The sequence below is a fragment of the Anopheles stephensi genome, chromosome 2 (assembly GCF_013141755.1).
Source record: "Anopheles stephensi strain Indian chromosome 2, UCI_ANSTEP_V1.0, whole genome shotgun sequence".
Lineage (NCBI taxonomy): Eukaryota > Metazoa > Arthropoda > Insecta > Diptera > Culicidae > Anopheles > Anopheles stephensi.
In genome coordinates, this window is record NC_050202.1 from 83,869,610 (window position 1) to 83,885,857 (window position 16,248).

A 16,248-nucleotide genomic window follows, 5' to 3' on the forward strand; every position below is an offset into this window, starting at 1 on the left:
GTAACGTTATTGCTAGTCGGATCCTGTTGTAATATTTTTTTTTTCACAACCACAAACCGAGTATCGTTACTTTTACTCAGTTTATTGCGATGTCTCTATTCCGTTACTAAGAAATATATGCGTCTGTTTAACGTCAAGTCACAGTGGTAATAAATATATGCACTAGTATGAAGATGTGTGTGTTGTCTTTCTTCACCCAATTGTGTTTGCTCTTTCGCGCTTGGTTCTGTTGCTTGCGGTCCCCAGCTTAATACTGCGGAGGCTGATGAGGATATTGCTGGCCCATCATGTTGCTCTGGTTGGGCATCTGGCGCTGCAGCTGAGCCACCAGATTGGGCGTTTGCTGCGTGCTCATACCCTGCCCTTGATTCTGCATCATACCTTGCGCATTACCGCCCTGTCCCATACCTGGAAGCGTACATGCAAACATATTAGCAAACAGCACTTGAATCAACCGCAAAACCATATGCCTACCTGAATGTTGCTGCATTATCAAGCGCATCCGTTGCTGCTGGAACTGTTGCTGGTTTTGAGCCATATTACCTCCTACACCCGGTTTGCCACCTTGCCGAGGGTACGGTGGAACGGCCCCCTGATTCACGCCCATGTTGCCCATCGTTACGTTCGGTGCGTGCTGCCCGTACTGACCCCGGCCGGCCGCCATTGCCGCTGCACGCTGTTGCGCCAGGAACTCGGCCTGCGTGTTGCGCTGTTGCTGGGCCATCTGATTGAAATTTCCCATCATACCGCCACCCTGCCCACCCTGCTGTCCCATGCCCTGATTGCCGTAGTTGGGATAGTTCTGGTTGACATTCTGGTACGGTACGTTTTGTCCCTGGAACATGCCTCCCTGCATACTGCCCGATTGCTGCATATTCTGCATGCCCATGCCAGGGTTGCCCATGGCCGGATTTCCCATACCGCCCGCATTCGGCATTCCACTGTTTCCGCCCATACCACCCTGTCCGCCACCCATCGGTGCGGCATTGCCGATTCCGGCGCTACCCATGCCGGTACTGACCATTCCGCCCGACGTTACCATTCCACTGCCACTCCCGCCCATTCCGGTCGCACTTCCGCCCATGCCACTATTGCCGGTCATTCCGCCCGCTCCTCCGCCAATGCCACCGCCGCTGCCCATGCCCTGCCCCACGAGCGTTGGGTTTTGCTGCGGGTTCATCATGCTCGTCTGTATCATACTGCCACCGGATTGGCCCATAAGCGAGCCCCCGGCAGTGCTCATCATGGCCGGAGCATTCTGATTCATGATACCACCGGCCGTCTGCTGGCCCTGGGCAGCCTGCTGAGCTCCCATCATGCCACCAGGATTCATACCCTGCGCCCCCATTACCGCACCACCCCCGGTTGCCCCAATGCCGGCATTTGCACCAGCCATGGCCGGATTCATCGGACCCATGCCCGCCTGTGCACCGACAATCGGATTGCCCGGCATACCGGCCCGCAGTGGACCACGCATAAACTGTTGCTGAGGATTGCGTTGCGGCTGCTGCTGTTGCTGTTGCTGTTGCTGCTGCTGCTGCTGCTGCTGCTGTTGCTGCATGAAACTGGCCGGGTGGCCAGCATTGATGGGCAGCTTCGAGCGCAGCATGTTCGAGAGTGCTTGCTTGGAGTTGTTCAACTGTGGCCGATCGAAGCGATTCACTGGAAGGAGTAGGATAAATGGACAACAGTCTTTTATTGACAAAAAACGGCAACCTTTCGTACTTACTCGTTGCTTGACCCATGCTGGAGTAGAACATTTGTTGCTGCTGCTGTTGCTGCTGCAGCTGCTGCTGTGTCTGAGGACCTTGTTGTGATCCTTGCTGGGGGCCTTGCTGTGGGCCTTGCTGTTGCGCTGCCTGCTGAGATTGCTGTGGCGTTTGCTGTTGTTGCTGCTGCTGCTGCTGCTGTTGTGCTTGTGGTTGAGGCTGTTGTTGCTGTTGTTGCTGTTGCTGCTGCTGCTGCTGCTGTTGGTGCTGTTGCTGCATGGAACCGTAACCACCCCACTGCTGCTGATTGCCGCCTTGCTGTTGAGCCAACTGCGCCATAGGGTTTACGTTGCCCACGAAGCCCATATTTGGATTGCCTTGAGGTTGCTGCTGCTGTTGTTGCTGTTGCTGCTGCTGCTGCTGCTGAGCTTGCTGCTGTGCTTGCTGTGCTTGTTGAGCTTGCTGTGGTTGCTGCTGTTGCTGGGGAGGTTGTTGCTGCTGCTGCTGCTGCTGCTGTTGCTGTTGGCCCAACATGCCACCACCCATTCCGGTGCCGAGTCCACCCATGCCCGCCTGCATTCCTCCGATGTTTCCCTGCCCGACCAGTTGGGCCGGGTTGGCTTGGCCGTACTGTTGCTGCAGATGCTGTTGGTTCATCGAGCTCATCGGTCCTCCCATTTGCATGGATCCCATGCTGTTGTTTTGCATTTGCTGCAGCGTTTGCTGCGGTGTCATGGCAACCTGCTGTTGCTGTGGTTGCTGCGAGCCGAGCTGCTGCTGCTGTTGCTGTTGGAGCGCTGATTGCTGTTGCTGGGGAATGTTCGGTTGCTGCTGTTGCTGCATCATCATCTGATTTTGCTGCTGCTGCTGCTGTTGCTGCAGCTGCTGCTGTTGCTGTAGCTGTTGCAGCTGTTGCTGTTGCTGCAGGTGCTGCTGCTGTTGTGCCTGTTGCTGCTGCAGGTGTAACTGTTGCTGTTGCTGTTGTTGTAGGTGTTGCTGCTGTTGCAGCGTTTGTTGTTGCATCTGTTGCTGCTGTTGCTGCTGCTGTTGCATTTGCTGCAGTTGCTGAGGTCCGGCAGCCGTTTGCGGTACGATCGCTGGCATAATCGGCTGTTGCGGTTGGCTTTGCTGCACTTGTGCGGCGGGCGTAGCCTTCGGTTTTCTTTTGCGCGTCGTTTTGCTCTTCTTCGAGCCGGTACTTGGCGCCGGCGATTGGTCCGATGAAGGCGTGTCGGCTTTCATGTCATCCTTAAGCTTATCGGGCAGCGGTTCTACTTCCTCGGGCGGCAAGGGCAGCGGTTCGTAGTAGTAGCTGCTCGGTTTGTACAGGCTGTGCGTGTGATACTTTAGCAGCCGATGCGTTTCTTCGTACGCTAAAGGCTTGCGCTCGATTTTCACCGCTCCAAACCACGCCCAGGACAGGGGTGCGGGATTCTTGTGACCTTCCAACAGATCCCACACGCTCACACGCTGCTTATCGCCTAGCCGAAGACCCTAAACGGAAGGAACCCGGTTACCTTTCTAACTTTTTTGCACAACAGCTCAGCCAATACTTACGTTCTTCTTTTCGATGCTGTCAATTGCAATTTTATTACCCTTGGCATCGGTGGACGAACCGGCCGAATCGCACGTCAGTACCTCGCACGTTTGCTTCGCCAGTGGCAACAGCTGTCGGACGTATTTGATCGAGGGACCGTTCTTGTCGCCAAGCTCCTTGCGCAGTTTTTTCATGAGATTCGTGTACAGCTTCTTGTTCTCGTCGCGCTCCGTCTGACTGTCACTCACGAGCGTTGAATGGATCAGTGTGGCCAACATGTCGAGCGTGGTAGTAAACAATTCCCTGTCGGAATATAGATACCTCGTGAGCTTGAAATGGGTCTCTTCGTAACGGAAGAATGTACTTACGAATTGTTGCTCAAATCAATCACACCCTGGCTGATGAGTTGCGCAAACAGTATCGCCCAGTCGGTGGTAGAGGTGGCATTTTTCATGATTGCATCGAACAGTCCTCCAACAAGCGAGTAGCGCAGTTGCAGCGCATCAAGCATCTTTTCAAACCCGCAAGGATCTTCAATGCCTCCAATGGTTTCCAGCTAAAGCAGCGAGATAATGTAGAGCAATTATAAAGCCGTGTTAAATCAACAAATAAGAACCTCCACACTCACACTTTGATCCCGATTCTGCAAGAATTGCGATAGCTGCGAGTAGAGCGATTGCAGCAAACCCTCCTTCTGCTCGTCCTGCCCCTTGAGGCAGGTCAGCACCAACCCCAGGAACGGTTGATGATTCAGCTGCGAAGACTTTTTGCTCCCAAACGTGCTACCGTTCGAGCTGACCGAGCTGTTACTGTTCGCTCCGTGGTTGTGGCTGTTGTTGTTGCTGCCACCACTGTTACCCCCACTGCCATCCTTGTGCTTGCTAAACATGCTCGTGCTCTCCAGCACCTGGCCCGATACTTTCAGAATGCGTCCCTGCACCGCACTCGGCAGCTTCGAAACCAACGGTGCCACCAGCCAGGTGGACGGTTTGATCTTCTCCTGCTTCACGTGCTCCGGATTGCTCAGCACGAACTCGTTGACGCGAAACACGTCGATAGCGGCCCTCGCCACCATATCCAACCAGTTGGACAGATCCGGCGAGCTGCAGTTCGTCTGCTTGAACATGAGCTGCAAATCCAGCCAGGATATGCGCAACGACCACTGTTCCAGATTTTCCAGTATGCGCACAATGATCGCCTTCTGGTCTAGTTCGGCGATCAGATTGGATTCGTGCTCCGGGTAGCAGATCATGTGGAGCAAACGTTGCGCCTGCTTGGCGGTCAGCAGATTATCGATCAGCATACCGTGCTGGCACAGTTCTTCCGCGTGCTGTAGGCAGCGTTCCAGGACCCATTCCTACACAACAGAAGAGAAAACTGGTTAACTTCAAAGAAGTAAAAAAAGCGATTGGTTTCGAATCGCTTACCTGGGAGCATATCTGACGGAGCACATGCTGCGCGAAATCCGACAGACTTGTCGCGTTCTCCTGATTAAGATGTGAGTTCTGTTGCCTAAAGGATGCGAAGATACAAACACATAGCGTTAAATTTCGAACAATAAAGAGTTTTTGTACACATATTTTAGCACAATTAAATGAAACTGATGACGGTGACGGTGACTGGAAAACGATAGGTGAGGGGAGGATGCTAAAGAACGAAAGGACAACCGGTCCAAAGTCCAAAGAAATCGAATGAAACCAACAGACAGGACAATTCCCACAGTGCAGCAACACTATCCATTACAGTGTGTTCCAAAACAGGGGCCACATCTAGGAGTTTGAATTAATGTAACGTTATTGGCCCCTTTGGCGTTCTAACCGCTGATCTCACCACAGAACCACCTCTTCATAGTTGATATAATTACGTGTGGCTCTTGTTTTGGAACAAACTGTATAGAATGGAATAACAGGCAATGGACCATTCATGAGTTCTTAATGAATACGATTCGATACCTCCTTGCTTTGTGCAATGGGACTAAGTATTAGTGATGGGTCATACGACTCTATTCACGGATCGACCCGGAGTTCCGATTCCGAATTGAACCCTCGATTAGACCGAACTCGTCGAACTCACGGGTCGACCCGAACTCGTTGGAGCTAGGAGTACGACCCGAACCGATTCCGAGTCGCCTACGAATGCCAACAAATGGGAATGAAAGCTGATGGGTGGTAGTGGACGAATCATTGTAGCATCAAACAAAGAGCAAACAAACCACCGAATGAGGGTGAAGTGCAAGCGACGTGCTTTTGCAGAGTATTCCTTCCGACTGCCCGTGTCTCTAGCGCACCCTTTGACCGCCCCTCTAACCTATGAATGATGTGCGCAAAACAAACCCCCCCATTAAAATAATGATCGAAAGCAACACAACACACAGCATGGGCGGTGTAGTAGCAGCATGGGACATACACAAAATCAAACAAACAAACAATAAAGAAAAACAAACAAACAAACGGTACAGAGGCAATAATACGAAAGCAAAAAACATAACCAAACGAACTCAAACGGCAAACAAACCCATTCGCACACCTGCTAGAGTATAATCGAGCGGAGGCGGTTGGAGAGAGTTCCCCCAGTTCGATCATCCTAAATCGGAAACCAGAGAAAAATAAGAAAAAATCGTTTGAAAATAATAGTTAACCAAGTCAAGGTGAATGGACGGACGGGACGGCAATGGAAAGCCAATGACGGTATCGAACTCCAATCGATTCTAGTTGCCGGGCCAGCTCCATGGGCCCCAAACCCGGGTGCGCGCAGAGGAGAAGTAATTGCAGTGCAGCGCGGTACTTACGACACGTCCAGCATCGATTCGTCCGGATTCCCCAGTATGGAAAGGTCGCTCGTGCCCAGTATGTGGCTCAGATCGCCCGACCCGGCCATACTCTTCGGCGTGCTGCCCGGGTGCACCGGCGTGTTGAGCCCGCTGCGCTTCCCGGTGCCGAATATCGACGACACCTTGTGGGCGGTCGCATCGCCCACCACGAGAATACCCTTCAGCACGGCCAGCACCGGCGCCACGCCAATGTTTTTGTGTGCCGCCGCTAGCAGGTGTCGATCGCAGCTCAGCTTGATGTTGTGCGCGTTACCGACCGTGATCGGGTTGGGCGAGGTGCTGACGGAGTACAGCCCCGGCTGTGGGCATTCGATGGTTTTGAACAGGCGCAGCAACAGATGGCAGGACAGTCGGGCGCCGGCTTCAATTTCCGGCGTCGTTTCGCCCCGCCCCTTGCAGGCCTGTACCAGTGACGGGAGGGCCACGTGCGCAACAAAGTTCTCGAGCGAAAAGCAGTGGCGCGCCACCAGGATGCTCGTGAACACGGACAGCGCATTGTGGATGTTCGTGTTCTGCACGTCCACCTGCGTCAGAACGTCCACGTAGTAGCCGGCATCACGGTTCGAGCCGCACAGCGCAATCAGCACGCCGAGCCATTCGGTGCTGAGCGAGTTGCAGCACGCCGTCAGCTCCGCACACATCGCCGCGATGTCGTTCAGACAGTCGTTGTCGATGTCGCGCGTAACCGCTACCACGGCGTTACACACAAAGCTGTACCGGTTCGAGGCGGACTCGTTCAGCTGTCTGGCCCAGGCGCTTTCGATCTTGCCACCGCGCCGCGGATTGGTGATGATGTCGATCATAAACTGCGGATTGTACGTGTGCGCGGAGGGAGTCGGCTGTAGCGGCGTGTACAGTGCTTGCTTAATCTTCGGATACGCATTGTGGAATGGTTCCTGCTGGGGGCGCGCTTTCAGCGACGAACAGGCCGAATACAGATCGTACAGATAAGCCAGAATGCAGCGCTCGGCCGAACTGCAATCGCTCGGATTGCTCACGTGCTTCACAATTCGACACAGCCCTTCGAAGATCGCGGTCGTCTGCTCCTGGGACAGCAACAGGCAGCAGTGGTACCGTCGCAGCACGCCCACCACGTACAGGCTGAGCGAGGTCGTGTAGCTGCGCACCAGCGCCATCGAGCTTTTGCCAATCAGCTGCAACTCCACCTCGGGCAGCTCGCGCAAAATCTGAATGCACGTATCGATCAGCCCGTAAATGTTGAACGCCGACTCCATCAGATCGAACAGGAACGCCACGTGCTCCTGCACCGGAAGATAGTTGCTGTTGCCGATGGCGAACGCATTCAGCATCTCCTGCACCTGCACCGCACACTGCCAGGTGACGACGTGCTGGTCAAAGTACGACATTGCCTGACACTTGTTCGAGGTCGACTCGAAGTTAAACTCGCTGCGCGAATGCTTCTTCACCTTGCCACCCTCGGCCACATCGATGCTGAACTTTTTCGAGAACAGTTTGCAGATTTCCTTCGACATCTTCTTAACCGCGTGCTTCTTCTCGTCCCGCTCTTTGCCCACGCCGTACAGCAGGATGTAGCGCTGGTTGCAATCGTGCTGGGAAATGGGATCGTCCTGGCAGAGCGGGAAGTGCTCCGTGTACAGGAAGTGGCGGCTGGACGACTCCGCTTTACCTAAGCCAGTGCTGTAGAAGGGGGTGGAATAGAGATCGAAAAACCAAGTCAACATATATGAACCTGGCGTGTGTCAGGACGATCAAAGACAAAAAACACCACTTACACAGAGGGAGCGGCATGTTCCGGATCCTTCGGACTGTCCGGTGCATCCATCGAGTTTTGCTGGTCCTCCTTAATGTGCTGCAACAGCTTGTCCAGATCGTCATCCACGTTCGAATCGTCCAAATCTTCCAGCTTCGCCTTAAAATCCGTCTGCAACACATCGTCCTCCATTCCGCCACCATTGTTGGGCGAGGAGCTGGTGGCCGGTTTGTTCGAAATTGGCCCGGTACCGAGGCCCGCGTTACAGATCCCGTGGCTATCGAGTGACAACATACCGCCGGCCCCGGTCAGCAGATCGCCACGCGATATCAAGCAACACATGTACGCATCGTGCGAGAACACGTCGTGTCGGATAAGCTCGCTAAACAGGTGCACGAGATTTGTAAACTGAGATTTGTTCTGCGAGCCGCCCGCTTCCTCCAGGACCGGTGCGTCATGGTCGAGGAAGTTCATCAGTATGTGCTGAAAGACGGGCTGGCCACCGTTCAAACCGCTGCCCGACAGCACCGAGTCTTTGTCGTCCGAGCTGTTCAGATTGTTGGTGTAGCTATCGTTTTCCAGCGCGGTCAGCACTTCGTTCTGCCGTTTGTCGAGCAGCCAGGCCACTACCATCGCCCGGTGTTCTCCCCAGCGCTGCCACGAAACGGCCCACTCGCAAAGAATCTTCACAATCGATGAATCTTGTTCAACGTTCTGGAAAGGAGAATTGTAGAAATCGAAATAAAATGTTTATCCTGCGAGACAGTGGTTAACGTAATCAAAACGTACATATTCAAACTGCTTCGTGGCCGCATCTTTCCCATCAGGGGCATTAACACCTCCAGACGCACCGTTGCCCTGCCCACTGCCACCCGCTCCTGCCGTGCTTTCGGCCGGTTTAATCTGTTGCACCTGAAACGGAGGGAATATCTTCGAGTACAGCGAGTCGAGCGAGTTGTTCGAATCCATCCGATCGAAACAGTGTCCATCGAGCGCATCCAGCGTGGCCAGTATCTTGAGGCTAGCATTGCCGGCAGCCGTTTGCCACTTGTCGATGCACCAGCGCGATTCGGCATGTCGCGAACGCACTTTAATGCTTTCCTCCGCCTCGAACAGCTGCCGGCGAATATCTTCGTTCGACTTTACGTATCGGTTTGGCATCGGCAGCGCGGATGGTGCTACCGGTAGATGATCCAGTGGACTTCCGGAAAGCACAGACGATGAGCGGGTTTCACCAACCCCGCACCACACCAGGGCAGTCGGACATTCGAGCGTTATAACCTGCAGAATGGACGACAGCTGCTGCACCACATCACGGTGATGGGAGCAGTGCGAATACTCGGTGAAAATCATCTCATACGGATTCACCTTCGGAGGGCCCGAGTCGGCAGGCGGAGCTGCCGATCCGTTCGGCCCTTCCTTGGGTGGTTTGTCATGCTGCTTGTCGGCCTGTTTGCTCTCGGCCAGCTCGCTGGACGCCGGCTTTCCGTTCCCATCCGGATCGGCCGAGCTCAAATTGATGTTATGGCTCTCGGCCATCTGATTTATGAGTTGGGCCAACTTTTTCGACACGGCGTACGCTAACCGGCGACAGAAGCGCTCCGATTGGACGATATCGTGCAGGTACTGCATGGCCAGCGGAAGATAAATTCTCAGCAAACCATCGTCCGCGTTCGGGGAAGACTTCATCTTTTCCAGCAAATCGATAATCCAGTTTAGGAACTCTTGCTTGTCCAGCAATCCTTCCTCGTACATGTACTTGCACAGCTGCGTGCTGTAGTTCCACTGTCGCTGCGCTATCCTTTGCTCTTCCTGTGGGGAAATCGGTTGTTGCTGCTGCTGCTGCTGCTGCTGCTGTTGCTGCTGGCCGTGCATTGATCCTCCGACCGGGTTGCCACCGGCCGGACTATGCATACTGCCCGCCGGGCTGGATAATGGAGGCGGAATGGTTGAAGAATTGGTTCCTCCAGCCCCCGCACCCATTCCAAGGCCGCCGACGCCGACGCCGCCACCACCGCTGGCACCGCCCATTCCGCCCGAACTTCCCGTACTGCCGGCGGACGGTTTCTCCTGCAGTGGACCCTGGTGATAGTGTTCGTGCAGCTTCGGTATAAGATCCTTCATGAACTTTATCATCGTGCCCGTCCACTCGGTGGCCGGATCGGGCATCTGGCGCTTCTTTATCTTTGCCTCCGAGACGGCCACCGTGTACGCCGAGCTGAGCTTAATAAACCAAGCTGCCCGCTGCATCGTGACCTGGTTTTCGCACAGCATGGCAAATATTTCCTCCTTCTTGTTGAAAGATGGAGCTTTCTTTGCCAAGCTGCTCAACGGTTTCGTTCCGGCCAGATCCTTGAACCACGTATCGAGCGTCGTTTTGTTGCGCGCCGTCACCGGCCAAAAGTTGTCCTTCGGGTTGATTTGCTGCTTCTTCCGACCCGAGTCCGGGAGCGTCATCAGTTCCTCCTTCTTCGCCAGGATCGCGTTAAAGTACGCACCGACCTTGCTTGCCGAAACGTTGTAATTGCGCGCGGTGCCAAACTCCTCGGACAGTTTGTGTTCGGTCGCGAAACCATGTTTAACGTGCGTGGACGTTAACTCATCTTCGCGTTGCTTGGCTTCCTGCGGGTAAACGTCCGGCGGCCCCAGACGGGGCCGTTTCAACGGTCGCATATTCATTTGTGAAGCGTCGCGGGCGAGCAGATACTGCTCAGCTAATTGCAAAAAAGGAAAGCGTCCGGGGTGGTTTGATTATGCCCCTCCGGAGGTTACACTCGCGAAGGTTCTTCCGTTCTTCACACGGGCGTCTGACGAACTAGCAGCGGGTGCTAGTTCCCAAGGGAAACCCCATTCGCGTTTGTACCCTTTTCCACCATCGGCCGGGGCGCCACTTCACGCAAAACACAATTGACGAACACTTTTCTTCCTAACTAATTACCACATTTCGCCGGATTCGAGGGATTACACAAGAAAAACGACAAATTAAAAGCCAAATTGGTGCCAGAAGGCGATCGAAGAAAACAAAATATGGCTGCCGGATGATGACAGTTGCAATTGTACGCACTGGCCAGGTTCGACCATGCGTTCATTTATTCCACGGTATTGTTTACCTTCGTAGCGCGCCCGGATAATCGAACGAAAACACGGCGTGAGCCCGGATAAAACAGACAGACTGAGTTACTCCCCGCACCGTGAGTGCCGTTTTGTAAACAAATCACTCAATCCGCGCGGTACACCTCCCCTCGGCCAGTAAACAAGGTCAAGCCCCTGTTTTCCTTCTTTTTCGCTTTTTGCACCTAGAAGGGTTTTTTCTTCTTCTTCGCGTACGCCAATCAAGCGGCACTTCGCGCAATCAATCTTGCGGTGGAAAGGAAAATCTTTGCGGGCGGAGGATTTGTTTAAAGAGCTTGGGAAATTTATTACGCTATCAATAGGAAGTAAAAGTACACAATCGAACGGTGTGCTGCGCGTCACTTACTTTTCCTTCGCAAATCCCTGCCAATCGGACATTTCCGATTCTTCGTCCGTTTTCTCCACCCCGATGCAGTGAATTCCATTGCGAAGCATTGGCGTCCCTTTGCCCTTGCCCAGCACACGTGCGACCAGGATCAATTCCAACCGGCGTTCTGAGTCCTCTTTACCACATAAATGCAATCGTTCCTTCAGCAGTTTCTCCTTGTGAGCGAAAAATTCGATTGTTACCGCAAAGTGGTCCACTCCCTTCACATCGACGGTACGGGAGGGAAACTCCAGCAGTCGACAGTGCACGTTCGGCACGGCGACATCCTGCGCAACGAACGCGCTGTTGCCGTCGACCGTAAAACCCGCATCCTTTATGGCCTGTGCCGGCACAGTCAGCTCGATGCGGTAGCGATGATTTATCTGCAGAAAGCCCAAGTGTACGGTCAGGGACGTTCCATCGGGCGCGACTTGGTAGATAATGCTGTTATCGTGCAATCCGTCGTTTATCACCGCCTGGTCGAAATGGACATGATGGGGCGAGTCAACCATTCTTGTCAGCTGCAAATATGATATCTTCGTTAACAAAAGCGCAACACGTGATGGACAACGGGAAGACGCGCGCCCCAAATTGAGGCCAAACGCTGATTGATGCTATCCATTACCGTACCTTAAGTATCGGTGCGTCCTGAGCTGCGGTCAAGTTGGCGGAATGATTCGCTGTGAAGAACCGACCGTTGCCGAGTTGTTCTGCTCGCTGTTGATGACCTCTTTGCCGGACTTCTTTTCTTGCAGCGTGTATTTGGTTATTTTAAGAACACGCAATCTCATCGCACACCGTCCTCGTCGACGCGCCGCTGGTTTGTGATTGTAGGTGGCCCAACCGAGACATTGTTGACTTTGAAGTGGAATGAATGCTATCGAAGAAGAACAATAGTAAAGCGTGAATGATGCTTTGAATAAATCACTATCTTATGCACACCCGCGGGACTGATCGGGGCCGATATCGTATGTATTTTTGCCAAATCAAATTAAGCTGTGATTCAACGAACATCAACAACACGCGGAACGTATCGGAAACTGGAACGACGCGAAAAAAGGTGCGAGTAGTTTTTCATTTCACACATTCCGTGGATGTTTAGTTGATCGTTATTATTTTATATGATTCAGAAAAACACCTCACGAAACTGATTTAATTTTCTTGAAGAAAAATAAAAAACGAAAAAACATTAGTTTCATTGTTCTTCATCCACCCTGTTCAAATTGGGTCCGTTCCGAGCATCCAACTGCATGCAGTAAACATACCCATACGTGCCAACTGTCATCGAGATGACGATTTAAGACGACGGTTTGGCAAAACAAATCTTGTTTACGGAAAAATATCATCCACTTCTTCTGAATATATTTCAACAAAATTTTAAACACTTGATTTGTAAAAATTAAACAATAAATCTCGACTCTCATCTATCTTGTATGCTCACCATTTGGATCATTCGGTCCAAACGAGCCCCCGAAATCGCACGGTGTCATTCCCATAGTTGATGCGAGCAAGAACAAGAAGAAGAAACTTCAGTCGAAAAATCGAAATCGTCACCAAAGGGCTACGTGAACAATGGCGAGCGGAAATACTCCTACACTAGCGTGTAAGTAACCTTTTTGAATGGATTTCACCATGCTCAGGAATGTCTTTGCAAGGCTCTAACGGCCAGGACGATGCCGGAATCCCCCTTGTTGTCGGATTTGTAGGACCACGACTGTTATGCCGGGAGCACCTCACTTGGAAACACGCTACCAGCAACAGTAGCAGCAGACTTGAAGTAAAGCTGCGGGTGCTTCACATTCACGATGACGTCACAGACGATCGTTTCTAGCGTGGTGCGAAGAACGTGAATGTTCCGCTCGATCGTGTCCTCGCTGCAGAAATGTTGGGTTTTGACCTCCCGCCCAACTGACCTTGTTATAACCTACAAAGTTTCACACTAACGTGGCTCTCTCTCTTTCTCTCTCTCCCTCCCTCCCGCCCTACGATAGTGCGATCCGCGAAAGGAGTTGAAGTGTGGAAGCCCGAGCAACAGAAACAACAGCTCACATTTCTTCCGGACGCGAGGTTTACTCCCGACCAGAGTAAATCTTGCCGCGCTATTGTTTATAGCCCCGACGGACGATTTCTGGCCTGGGCCAATGGTTCGACGGTGCAGCTGTGCCGGGTGGTTGCTGGCGGCTGGAAGACGCTCGCGTCCCTCCCCCGACCGAAGGCCTGCTATCTGCGGTTTTCCCCGCTCAGCAACTACCTAATGACGTGGGAAACGTACACCGAGAACCCGGCGGCGACGGATTTGCCGAAGGAGAGACCGAATCTGTTCATCTACCGGGCGGACACGGGCGAGGAGGTGTTCTCCATCATCCAGAAGCGTCACCAGGACTGGCAGATGCACTGGAGCTGCGACGAAACCATTGCCGCTCTGTTGGTCGGCGGAGAGGCACTCTTCTACGAGCATGGCCCATCCGGGCCCGGCTTTAAGCAGGTGGTGAAGCGTTTCGGAGGCCTCCGGAACGGAGGCATCTCGGTCGCGCCTGGACCCTCACCACCGCACATCGGTGTCTACATGCCGGGCACGAAGGGTGCCCCGTCGATGTGCCGGTTGTTCAAGTACCCGAACCTGGAGCTGAACCAACCTGTCGCGTCGAAAAGCTTCTTCCAGGCCGACAAGGTAGACATGATGTGGAACCGGAAGGGCACCGGGTTGATACTGATGACCAGCACCGATGTCGACACGTCGGGAGTGTCCTACTACGGCAAGCAGGCGCTACACTACATGACTCCCAAGGGGGACTCGTGCGGCATCCAGTTGAAAGCGGAAGGACCCATCCACGATGTGGCCTGGAGCCCCAAGTCGACGGAGTTTTGCGTGGTGTACGGTTTCATGCCTGCCCGGGCTACACTTTTCAACCTGAAGTGTGACATCGTGTACGACTTTGAGCCGGGCAACAGGAACTCGATCTTCTACAACGATTTCGGCAATCTGGTCCTTTTCGGTGGTTTCGGAAATTTGCCGGGCTACATCGAGACGTGGGATTTGGCGCGACGCAAGAAGCTGGCCAGCTTTAAGGCGCCAGATACGACGCTGCTCGAGTGGCATCCGGCTGGCGATACGTTCCTAACGGCCACGACGGCTCCTCGTCTGCGCATGTCGAACGGGTTCAAGGTGTGGCACTATTCGGGCGCCCTGCTCGGCGAGTACGATTGGTCCGGGGAGCTGCTGGAAGTCATCTGGCAAAAGTACCCACCGGGCACGTACAAGGTACCGGCCATCTCGGATGAGAAGATTGAAGGCATCGTATCCGCCACGCCGGTAGCCAGCAAGCAGAAATACATTCCGCCCGGCGCACGGGGCAATGTCACCGTGACGGCCAGTGGCGAAACCATCGACTTGAGACCACCGATCCCGGGACTTCCTGTCGGGTACCGTTCCTCGGTGCAGATTAAAACCAGCAGGAAGAACAAAAAAGCTGCCAACAAAGCTGCGGCTGCTGCGGCGGCGGCGGCTGCGACTGCTGGTGGTGGTGCGGCTGCTGCTGTCCCTGCTAGTGAGGGTGAAACGGGTGGAGAAACTGCCACCGCGCCACCACCCGCCGTACCCAAAAAGCAGGCGGCAAAGAAAAACGCTAACAACGCCGGCACCGGTGAGCTGGCCAATGGGAATGGCGCGGCCACCACCAAGCCAAGTGGCCCATCGACGAATGACGTTGCAAACGGACCACCGAAAGCATCGCCGACGGGTGATCCGAACAAGGACAAAAAAATTAAAGCAATCCATAAGAAGCTGAAGGACATCAAGTTGCTGAAGGAGAAGCACGAGCGCGGTGAGACGCTCGTGCAGACGCAGATTGTAAAAATGAATTCCGAAAGCCAGCTGCGGAAGGAGCTGGAAGAGCTGAAGGTAGCCTGAGCCGGAGACGCACACTTTTGAAGCCACCTCGCCTTCCTCGACGGGACGGGATGGATGGTGCGGCTTTACGAAGCCTGTTTCGTGTACAGTTTTTTCCACCGGCCAGCAGCAGCCAAACCCCAGCCACATGGTACCTAATGACGACGACAGCTCCCGGAAGAAGAAAATGTCCGCCGCCGCCGTCGCAGCCGCAGCATCGACATCGAAACGTGCAGCAAATATTTTTGATAATACTTTTCCTTCCTTCAACATCCAAGCACACGGTTCGGAGGCAGTGGAAGTCTTATGGGTGAAATAAAGCTAACTTTACAAGAAAACGGAAGCGCAACTAATCCTTGGCAGTGTTTTGGTGTTGCTTTATTCCCACTTTGATTTCCGCTTCACGAACACTTCCTTGCCGTCTTCCTGCACCGCCGTGTAGTATCCTAAACCTTCGTACTTGGATCGCATGTAGGCAATGTAACCGAACGTGATCCCGAGACACACGACACCGATTCCCATCACAACGACATTCTGCAGGAAAAAACGGGTTGGAGAAGGGCTGTTAATGCTGCATCTCACGCTACTTTCCGAGCTTCATACGTACAGGTTTAGCGTACAGTTCGAAATTAATGGCCCGGAAAACGTTTGTCGAACGCATGGAGCGGATTCCGTCGCCGGGTGCAGCTTCCTTTGGCTTTTCGCTCATCCTGCCCTGCGGAACCGTATGATGATTATTCAATCGCACCACTCAGCAAACTCCACTGTGCTCCACGCTTTGATTTGCGTGGCCGATAAAAACAAGCAAAAAATGTAGCTTAATTTAATGTGTATTGAGTAATTATGCTACTAGATAAAGCGACACGATTGAAACGAAATTTCCCATCCACTGAGAATCCACTTTTCCGTTCGCTGTAACTCACCTGTTCGCTATTATTTTGATTTTCCGCACTTTTCACAAACAAACGCACTCACACACACACACACACTCGCGCACATCGCGATTCCAGGTTGACAGTTCGCTGTCACAACACAAGCCCCCATTTGACAGT

The 16,248-nt window shown here is 53.3% G+C and overlaps 4 protein-coding genes across 8 annotated transcripts; 1 reads left to right on the forward strand and 3 right to left on the reverse strand.

Moving 5' to 3' along the window:
- Positions 1 to 61: 61 nt before the first annotated feature.
- LOC118507574 (mediator of RNA polymerase II transcription subunit 12) lies at positions 62 to 10,867 on the reverse strand. 2 transcript variants are annotated; one of them, XM_036046219.1, is made up of 11 exons: positions 8,598 to 10,867; positions 7,831 to 8,522; positions 6,035 to 7,735; positions 5,773 to 5,829; positions 4,674 to 4,758; positions 3,875 to 4,603; positions 3,615 to 3,802; positions 3,267 to 3,549; positions 1,730 to 3,203; positions 475 to 1,662; positions 62 to 408 (listed from the first exon to the last, which is right to left on the reverse strand). In XM_036046219.1, the coding sequence occupies exons 1-11, from the start codon at positions 10,485 to 10,487 to the stop codon at positions 248 to 250; spliced, it is 8,448 nt and encodes a 2,815-aa protein (XP_035902112.1). In that variant the 5' UTR covers positions 10,488 to 10,867; the 3' UTR covers positions 62 to 247. The 2 variants fall into 2 exon arrangements, with proteins under 2 accessions (XP_035902112.1, XP_035902113.1); XM_036046220.1 differs by lacking the exon at positions 5,773 to 5,829 and having other exon boundaries at positions 93 to 408.
- A 334-nt stretch (positions 10,868 to 11,201) lies between these two features.
- LOC118507597 (UPF0687 protein C20orf27 homolog) lies at positions 11,202 to 12,398 on the reverse strand. 2 transcript variants are annotated; one of them, XM_036046267.1, is made up of 3 exons: positions 12,250 to 12,398; positions 11,938 to 12,184; positions 11,202 to 11,828 (listed from the first exon to the last, which is right to left on the reverse strand). In XM_036046267.1, the coding sequence occupies exon 3, from the start codon at positions 11,817 to 11,819 to the stop codon at positions 11,283 to 11,285; it is 537 nt and encodes a 178-aa protein (XP_035902160.1). In that variant the 5' UTR covers positions 11,820 to 11,828; positions 11,938 to 12,184; positions 12,250 to 12,398; the 3' UTR covers positions 11,202 to 11,282. The 2 variants fall into 2 exon arrangements, with proteins under 2 accessions (XP_035902160.1, XP_035902158.1); XM_036046265.1 differs by having other exon boundaries at positions 11,938 to 12,334.
- Positions 12,399 to 12,788: 390 nt separating this feature from the next.
- On the forward strand, positions 12,789 to 15,549 carry LOC118507580 (eukaryotic translation initiation factor 2A). Its single transcript, XM_036046236.1, has 2 exons — positions 12,789 to 12,910; positions 13,299 to 15,549. Exons 1-2 carry the CDS (start codon positions 12,880 to 12,882, stop codon positions 15,215 to 15,217), a joined length of 1,950 nt encoding a protein of 649 aa, XP_035902129.1. The 5' UTR covers positions 12,789 to 12,879; the 3' UTR covers positions 15,218 to 15,549.
- On the reverse strand, positions 15,547 to 16,242 carry LOC118507599 (small integral membrane protein 8). 3 transcript variants are annotated; one of them, XM_036046269.1, is made up of 3 exons: positions 16,120 to 16,242; positions 15,804 to 15,972; positions 15,547 to 15,730 (listed from the first exon to the last, which is right to left on the reverse strand). In XM_036046269.1, the coding sequence occupies exons 2-3, from the start codon at positions 15,903 to 15,905 to the stop codon at positions 15,575 to 15,577; spliced, it is 258 nt and encodes an 85-aa protein (XP_035902162.1). In that variant the 5' UTR covers positions 15,906 to 15,972; positions 16,120 to 16,242; the 3' UTR covers positions 15,547 to 15,574. The 3 variants fall into 3 exon arrangements, with proteins under 3 accessions (XP_035902162.1, XP_035902164.1, XP_035902163.1); XM_036046271.1 differs by having other exon boundaries at positions 15,804 to 15,989; positions 16,121 to 16,221; XM_036046270.1 differs by lacking the exon at positions 16,120 to 16,242 and having other exon boundaries at positions 15,804 to 16,104.
- Positions 16,243 to 16,248: the final 6 nt, after the last annotated feature.

What these genes read in the sequence shown, in the direction of transcription:
- LOC118507574 (XM_036046219.1), bottom strand. Translation starts at nt 10,487, where the DNA reads ATGAATATGCGACCGTTGAAACGGCCCCGTCTGGGGCCGCCGGACGTT. An exon ending in TCCGTCAGATATGCTCCCAG is followed by an intron (nt 4,604 to 4,673) that starts GTAAGCGATTCG and finishes TCTGTTGTGTAG; the next exon opens with GAATGGGTCCTGGAACGCTG. An exon ending in ACAGCATCGAAAAGAAGAAC is followed by an intron (nt 3,204 to 3,266) that starts GTAAGTATTGGC and finishes CCTTCCGTTTAG; the next exon opens with GGTCTTCGGCTAGGCGATAA.
- LOC118507597 (XM_036046267.1), bottom strand. Translation starts at nt 11,819, where the DNA reads ATGGTTGACTCGCCCCATCATGTCCATTTCGACCAGGCGGTGATAAAC.
- LOC118507580 (XM_036046236.1), top strand. Translation starts at nt 12,880, where the DNA reads ATGGCGAGCGGAAATACTCCTACACTAGCGT. An exon ending in AAATACTCCTACACTAGCGT is followed by an intron (nt 12,911 to 13,298) that starts GTAAGTAACCTT and finishes GCCCTACGATAG; the next exon opens with TGCGATCCGCGAAAGGAGTT.
- LOC118507599 (XM_036046269.1), bottom strand. Translation starts at nt 15,905, where the DNA reads ATGAGCGAAAAGCCAAAGGAAGCTGCACCCGGCGACGGAATCCGCTCC. An exon ending in TCGAACTGTACGCTAAACCT is followed by an intron (nt 15,731 to 15,803) that starts GTACGTATGAAG and finishes TTTTTCCTGCAG; the next exon opens with AATGTCGTTGTGATGGGAAT.